At 37.2% G+C, this 8,049-nt stretch overlaps 1 protein-coding gene across 1 annotated transcript; it reads right to left on the bottom strand.

Moving 5' to 3' along the window:
* Positions 1–3,479: 3,479 nt before the first annotated feature.
* Positions 3,480–7,628, bottom strand: LOC146386040 (trypsin-like). The gene is made up of 4 exons (XM_084932068.1): positions 5,480–7,628; positions 4,923–4,984; positions 4,487–4,629; positions 3,480–4,404 (listed from the first exon to the last, which is right to left on the bottom strand). The coding sequence occupies exons 1-4, from the start codon at positions 5,737–5,739 to the stop codon at positions 4,246–4,248; spliced, it is 624 nt and encodes a 207-aa protein (XP_084788194.1). The 5' UTR covers positions 5,740–7,628; the 3' UTR covers positions 3,480–4,245.
* Between the last annotated feature and the right edge of the window lie 421 nt (positions 7,629–8,049).

Below are 8,049 nucleotides of genomic sequence, written 5' to 3'. Positions count from 1 at the left end.
TTCTGTTTTCATTACAGATCAGAGTGATGTGGACTTTCTCAAAAGATGTTTAGATTTGTATGACAACCTTCAGCAAAGGTGAGCTGGTGAAAAAATATGGTGTAACAGGTTTGTTGGTGGTCATATAGAGACTTTTTTTTTAGGAAAAGGAGAGTCTTGGAGGTTGCCATGGAGACGGTCTGTGTCAGACTGTCTAAGCCAAAAATGGATGCTGTACATACACTGATAAATGTCATTTCAGGAGTGGCCAGATTGAAATCCAGAGAAAACTATGCTAGAGGTGAAAGGTCAAACATTGGTCATCATGTTGAGATTTTTTTAATACCACAGACTGACAAAGAAAACTGAAATTTGTGAATTTTAAAGGTGTGCAAGATGTGCTGTGTTCATTCGCAGGGCCTTGCCTTTTTATTTCATTTGTCTTTGGTTTTGAGTTTTTATTTGTGCTCTTGTAATTATTTTGTGATAAAACTTTTTCTATTTTGAGACCAAGATTCAAGTGGAAATCTTTGTGTGTCTGTCTCTCTCCCTTGGTTTCTGTAGAGGTACAGTGTGGGGGCGCCTGGATAAATGTTAAACAGAAGCTAGATGTAGTGTTCCTCCACTGTCCGTTAAGGATATGAGGAAAAGAAATGGTCGACAACAAAGTGTATGGTGTATTTATAAAAGAAAATGGCTTTTAAATTGTATACCAAAACGACCACCAGAAAGTCAACTACAACTTGCTACATAATCATCATGACTGTTGTGTCAGTTTAACAGTTTATGGGTTGACTTCTTTCGGTTCATTCACTGTTTACATCATGAAGGAAAAAGAAGGCAACAGGCTGAGAAATGAAGCTGTTGTGTGTCTTTGTGGCCACACGGGGGCAGTGCTGCATAAATAGTAGAATCTCTTCCTGGACACTTTTTCTGGACCTCTTTTTAAATGACTAATAAAGACAACAACATGAATTACATCAGGATCTGATATGGTTTTGTTTTTTTGTTGAGCTTTATATATTTCAGAATGCCTAGAGTTTGTTTGTTTCCCATGTTTTGTGATACAGAACATCTCTCAGACGGCTGTTGTCTCATAATGGGTCATTACCTGGTCTGATGGGGTGTTTGTTCCATTTATAAATCAAGTGATTGATTTGTGAAATGAGAGATGGCCTCTGACCTGCTGACTGGTGTCTGATCTTCTCTGCTCCCCTCAAATGTGACAACTACTCAGCTAATGTGATGGTGGACAGGAAGTCACTAAACCTGGGACTCTGGAAACACAGTAGATCGTTTCAGGAGATAAATATGAAATGATCGATTTGGCGATTATACTAATATAGTAAGAAAAGAATGTATGAAAAAAAGATTTTTTATTTATACACTTAAGCAACGACCAGAGTCTTAGAATTGCGCTTTCACCAGGTTTTACTTGACTGAACAACAGAACTTCTCTGTCTCCTTTATAAGGGGTCACATCCTGAGTTACACAATGAGTCTTTCAAATGTGTGCGATAACTCACTGCATGTGTAGTCGTGCTGAGACCGCGTGGTCTTATTTTTATTACCCCTTGATTCAGCTGTGACCTGCTTATCAAGTCTTTTTTACAAGTACATCATAATTATCTGCTCTCATGCAGACATAAGTTGAGCAATGGTTTAACAAAATTTCCCATCAAAACCATGAAGGTTTAGCTTTAAGCTTATTTGTCCAAACAACAAAGGATAAACTGCCAGCACCTGGATTGAAACAGAACATAGTAGTGTTGGATGTAAGTAAAGGAAATACAAGCATAACTGTGACTATGGAACAAATCTCCTTCAATGTTAAACCTTGATGTTAACCTGATTGTGTTTATTAGAAAAATCAGCCAATACAGTGTCTGTGATTGTTTCACATAGTTAGTTAACTCTGGTTGTCTGTGGGTTTGTGTCAAATTTGGAGCGAACAAAAGCATGAAAACTGTGGAAGATGCAGACTGTGAAAGTTTAGTTTATTTCATGAATACAAATTATTTTTTACAGTCGCTAGAACAAAGTAGCGTACATTCATGATAAAGTAAATACCACAACACAACATGGACAGTAAGAAGTAAACTGAATTGTCTTAGAACTTATTATATTCTTTAAGCTTAAAAGCAACACCCAGTATTAGACTGTTTGTGTTTTAAGCCTTTTATTCAAAACTAGTATGTGTCAACACTTCTTTCTCCCAGCAGCATTATTGAAGTGACACTTTAACGACACTTTACCTGCTGATGCTTCACATCACAATCTTTATGAGGAAAAAGCTCAGATGTCTGTGCTGTCACTTGTTATGAAAATGGACAGAACCTGGGCTCAGGCTTCCTCTTCTTCTTTCCTTCCTCTTTAATAATAACCATAGATCAGTAAAATAGCCATATTTTTAAACAAATGATTGTGATGAAGAGAATTTTTTTTCCAGTGTGCATGAACTCAAAATCTTTTAAGTTCAAATCTTTTATGTTTACCAACAACTGGGGAAATCCAAACTTGATGTACCAGGTCAACTCAGCGAGCTCCTGTCTTGACCTCCCCTCTGCTGAGCGTGCACACACACACACACACACACACACACACACACACACACACACACACACACACACAGAGTATCATCATAAATGCCATGATATCTTTCTTGTTCAAATAGTTTATTCACTTAACAAAGAGGTAGCTTGGAAACTCAGTAAGAAGCAGGAAAAATAGTTTAAGGACACTTTCTCAAATAAAGAGGATTTCATCATCTTTCTGTACATAATACAGGCTAAATAAAAGAAGAGATACATCAGAAACAAATCAGTAGATCCAGAAATTATAGAGGCAAACTCTTTTCAGCTGTAGAGGTAGAGGTACACTTCATGTACTCATCAGTGTACAGTTCAAATGCCTGTGTTAGGGTGCATTGTTTCAGTTTCATTAAGTCTTCTTGCAGTTACATGACAATTATTATGCTGGACAAGAGTGATAAAAGCTATAGTGTCTTTGACACATGCTGACTGCATTCTTCTTATAACCAGAACAGGAAGTGAGATCAGAGGAGAACAAGAGTGAGCAGTTTGGTGAAAGGAACAGGAAGGATGAAGAAGAGGTGAACATCCACACAGTTTAAAAGGAGACATCATGGCACAATAAGAGCACAAGCTCTAAGATGAAGACTGGTAATGATTAAAAACTGCACTAAGTAGTATCATTCTGTGACTTCAAACTTTAGGTAGTGCATAACATTTACCACTTTATATTAATTTTACTATACGTTTAAATAAATAAAAACAAATAACTTTAAAAGGTGCTGTTATTGAGTGAAAATTCAAAAGATTTCAGGGCTGTTGTAAGCCCTGTATGCTTCAAGATCCAAGTAACGCCCTCACCAGCAGCAGCAAACTGATATGGACCAGTTTATGCCTTTTATTCGGTTGTAAACTCTGATATACTTTTATAATTAACCTTTGGGTGACTGCACAAAGACTGAGAGGGGATGACAGAGAGGGAGAAAGATGGAGGAACACAGCACATATACAGTGGCTTGCAAAAGTATTCGGCCCCCTTGAACTTTCCCACATTTTGTCACATTACAGCCACAAACATGAATCAATTTTATTATTGCACGTGAAAGACCAACACAAAGTGGTGCACACGTGAGAAGTGGAACGAAAATCATACATGATTCCAAACATTTTTTACAAATAAATAACTGCAAAGTGGGGTGTGCGTAATTATTCAGCCCCCTTTGGTCTGAGTGCAGTCAGTTGCCCATAGACATTGCCTGATGAGTGCTAATGACTAAACAGAGTGCACCTGTGTGTAATCTAATGTCAGTACAAATACAGCTGCTCTGCGACGGCCTCAGAGGTTGTCATCTGTAAAATAACAAGTAAAGATGTCAGATATTTGTAGTGAAGTTAAATGTGCCAATTTCCACTTAGAAGCAGTGGAGAAGAAGCCACAAATGTGATGGAAAGACCAAATAAAATAAAATAAAGTACAAATTCCTCACATTTGTACTTAAATGCTGTACTGTAGTAATTGTACTTAATATCATCTGGAAAAAATGACCCAACAACCTCAATGCAAACATCACAGTTTCTGAACAACTGAATGATCTACTTGACGCCTGAAACTACATTGAAAACACACATGACATATTTATATTTTAACAATCGAAAGTTCACATGTAGAAACAATTCACACCGAAGCAGCTTCTTGCATTGAGGACTGTTTATTTTGAATGTTATTTTAATTTTATTATTTTCCATTACTCCGTGTAATGACTTGATTTATCCAACCAATGTAAGAGCAGACCTTCAGAGAAGTAGCAGGTCCGGTACAGGCATGTTCATAACCACCAACAAGCACACCATGAATCTTGTTGTTTTTGGCCATCACTCCACCACCAGAATCACCCTGAGAGAGAAAACATAAATTATGTTTGTTCCAAAACATCTGATAATGATACAGATAAAATGTTGGCAGCATGGCAACTCACCTGACATGTGTCCACTCGAGGTTCTTTGTAACACATCGTGTTTCCATTTGGCCATAAGAATGCTGAATTACATGGATGGAGGTTAAGCTCACACTCAACAACATGCATCTTTGCACACTGGAGATGAGGCGGTGTACCAGGGACTAGAGAAAAAAATGTAAAAAACAAAAGCTACTGCGTGTTTCATGCAAGGAAATCAGACATGAAACATGCTTTGCCTCATTTCTGGAACAAAATGTGTTCTTTAAAAGAAGCTGAGCAGCATTTAAAAAGGAGGGAAATTGACAGTATATCCACAAAAAAAAAGAAATAAATACTTTATGTCATCACAGTTTTCAAATAAAATGAAAATGTAACTATAACAGGCACACAAGAAAAATTAAAATATTATATAAACTAGAAAATTGTGAAGTAATCAAAACAATACTGGTCTTACGTTTGTGGTAGGTTGCATTGACTGTATAACCACCAAAGCCTGCAATCTGAATGACACGCAGCCTACAAATAAAAAAAAAATAAATAGTACATATCCATGTTTTGTGAGCACAAAATAAATCATCTGAATGGAGTCTGCAGGCTGGGTATTTCCAGTTCACTCTAAGTCAGCTAATCTAACTTTGCAGATTCAAACATTTTATTAAAACATTACATTTCCTTCCATTTCCTCATGCTCGTGTTTTATTGTCAGTTATTATAGATCATGGATGTACCTCCTAAGCAGGTACCTAAAATCAAAACCAGAACCCTTTGCTCAATATTCAAGTCTTAGTTACATTATTGTTAATAAAGAAGCTCTGCAGTCACTAATGGGGGTTTGTAACTTCAAAAGCATGATGTCATTTTTTTCATAGACTACAGATGTTGCTACATTTTTTTGCTCTTCCTGGATGTTTAAAAAACCAACCAACTAAACAAGAAAAATACATATTATGTCAACATATTAAGGACTTCCAGAATTCAAACTTTACACTTAAAAAGTTACTCAAAACTCACTTTTTGCAACGTGTACATTTAGGTAAGTCAACAGGCTTAATCTTATTCTCTGGTGGGTCGATTTTCAGAAGCATGATGTCATGTTTTCCTGTTTGGTCCTCAAAGATTTTGTGATCAGTAATTGTCACCATTCTTCCTGGACCTGGATGAATTCCTACATATGCAGACATAGTCCTAAACAATGGAAATGGTAAAAGAACAAAATACCAGTAATGATTTTTGTCTCTGGACTGTTTTTTTAAAATATGTGAAACAGTCATTTCTCACCATCCAGGTTGATCTTTCCAGCAGTGAGCTGCAGTTAGAACCCACTCGCTGTGGATCAGAGAGCCGCCACAAAGAGAATCATGTGTTTCATTAGTTGCAGTTATTTTTACGTGATACAGACGATCATTTTTCTCACAGCTATGGTCGTGAAAGATTCTCTTGTGCAAATCCACCTCTGTGCACACTGTGAAACCTGAGAGAAGAGGCTTACCACCTGAACAACATATTGTCTTAGCCAGGAGCCAGTTATTATGGTTGTAACCAGCAACATGGCTAGAAAAATGTACTAATAAAATTCAGACATTCTGAAAAATTTACAAAAACCTTGAGGCTGTTTTCCTGCCTTAGTGAACAAAGATATGAAATGCTATTTGATTCTGAGTAAGCGCAAAATGAAGTTCATTGTTCTGTGACATACAGCTGTCTTACAGCCTTAAAACTTTTTGTGTGGGCCTCTTTTAGTGGTCACTTATTGCACTCTTAGTTGTTAATACTCAATATTCAGTTTTTCCCCATGCAGGTTAATCAGTCATGTTTGCATGGTTGTAAAATAAAAATATTCATTGTTAATTACTGAAAATCAATAAGTACATAACCTAAGAAGTTGTTTCACATCCTCCTGGATCATATCTTGATATTGTTACCTTTTTAATAATAGCACAACTTTAATCAATTGAATTCTTTCACCTCAGGTGTCTATTTCCAAATCCACTCTAAGCTTCTTCAGAGCGGTTGGTGATGTGTCCAGGTGGCAAAGACCTTAAGGTCGGATTTGTGATATTTGGCTGTATAAATTAAAATATGCATACTATGTGATGTGATTGCAGAGAGATTCAGATGGTGCAAGAGGAGATTTAATGGTTCATTACCTGGACACAATTTAAACGACCATTTATCACAACTAGCTTGTAGCAGTATTTCTCTCTTTCTCTTTCTTTCCCACACATGCATGAGCGTGCAGTGGCGTGTGAGCACCTACAGAGTTAGTTTTTCGAATATATTTCAAATATGGACCCAAATTCAGAACTCAGGAGACAAAGGATGAACTCAAAGATCAGCTTCAATGCAGTAGCAAAAAATACAAAAACACAGTGGCAGGGCAGCAGGAGGGAAACTGGATACTAGCAAAACCAGGGAAACACTGAGGAAGGAAACAATACAGAGAGGGAGGACACAGCAACCAATTAAGACAAACTGAGGGAGTAAATACACAAGGAGCTCAGGACAAACAGGAGACACCTGGGAGGACAGCTGAACCTAAATAAGAAAACAGACAAGCGACGTAAAACAAAATAAAAACCACAAGAGACAACAGACTAACACAATAAGTAACTTGGTGTGCAAGAACAGAAACACAGACGTGACACAGAACGCAGGACAATGGAGGAAAATAAACTCACTGAACTATTTTTAATTACAAATTACAAAAGGAGATAGTCTGAGAAATAAGCTCAAAGCTACAAAATTCAAAGTAACCAGAACAAACTAAGCATAAAGATGAAAGGTGAAAATTTAAATCACAAATAAACTAAGAAACAAATTGAAACTATTTAATAATAACAGTAGTATCTTGGGCTACGTCCACACGTACCCGGGTATTTTTGAAAACGCAGATTTTTCTATGCGTTTGCACCTTTCGTCCACACGTAAACGGCGTTTTCGGTAACTGAAAACGGAGATTTTTAAAAACTCCAGCCAGGGTGGATATTTTTGAAAACTCAGTTTTTGCGTTTACGTGTGGACGAGAAAAACGGAGAAAACGCAGCGTCAAAGGTGTGCGCATTTTTTAACGTCACACTGTGCGCCAGGTTATTGTTTCGGTGAAATGAATTTCTACAATGGCGGACTTACACAAAATACCATTACTGTTAATTTTACTCTCTGCGGTGTTTAAATGCTTACACAGTTACTGTCCCTCCACACATAGGACTCAGTTCTGCTTCTATGCGCCATCTTTGTTTACTCTTTCCCACCCAGGCTGACTTCTGATTAGCCAACATTTCTACACGGATAGGAATATAGCGCCATCTGCTGCTTTGGCATGTTCCTAGCAGCGTTTTCCTTCATTTTTGTGGACAGGATTTTTTTTAAAAACGAAAAATCTCCATTTTCAAAAGTACCCGTGTACGTGTGGACGTAGCCTTGTTTTGTGTTTCTAGCTTCTAGGGATTCTAGAAATGGAAAAATGTACTTGATGGAAGGGAAGAGCAGTCATGCTGTCCAAATGTAAAGTAAAACATGAGTTGAATCTATCAATTTACACACTTTTCTTATTTGCCTTTCCATCATACTGTGTCATAATG

Source organism: Perissodus microlepis, chromosome 6 (genome assembly GCF_051167445.1).
Source record: "Perissodus microlepis isolate ML-2025 ecotype Zambia chromosome 6, ASM5116744v1, whole genome shotgun sequence".
Taxonomy (NCBI): Eukaryota; Metazoa; Chordata; class Actinopteri; order Cichliformes; family Cichlidae; genus Perissodus; species Perissodus microlepis.
This window is presented reverse-complemented; position numbering and strand designations above follow the sequence as displayed.

Excerpts from the sequence above, each read along its gene's own strand:
- LOC146386040 (XM_084932068.1), bottom strand. The coding sequence starts at position 5,739 with ATGACTGTTTCACATATTTTAAAAAAACAGTCCAGAGACAAAAATCAT. Across the intron at positions 4,985-5,479 it reads AAATGTACACGTTGCAAAAA|GCTGCGTGTCATTCAGATTG; the intron begins GTGAGTTTTGAG and ends TTTTATTTGTAG. Across the intron at positions 4,630-4,922 it reads CAATGCAACCTACCACAAAC|TCCCTGGTACACCGCCTCAT; the intron begins GTAAGACCAGTA and ends TTTTTTCTCTAG.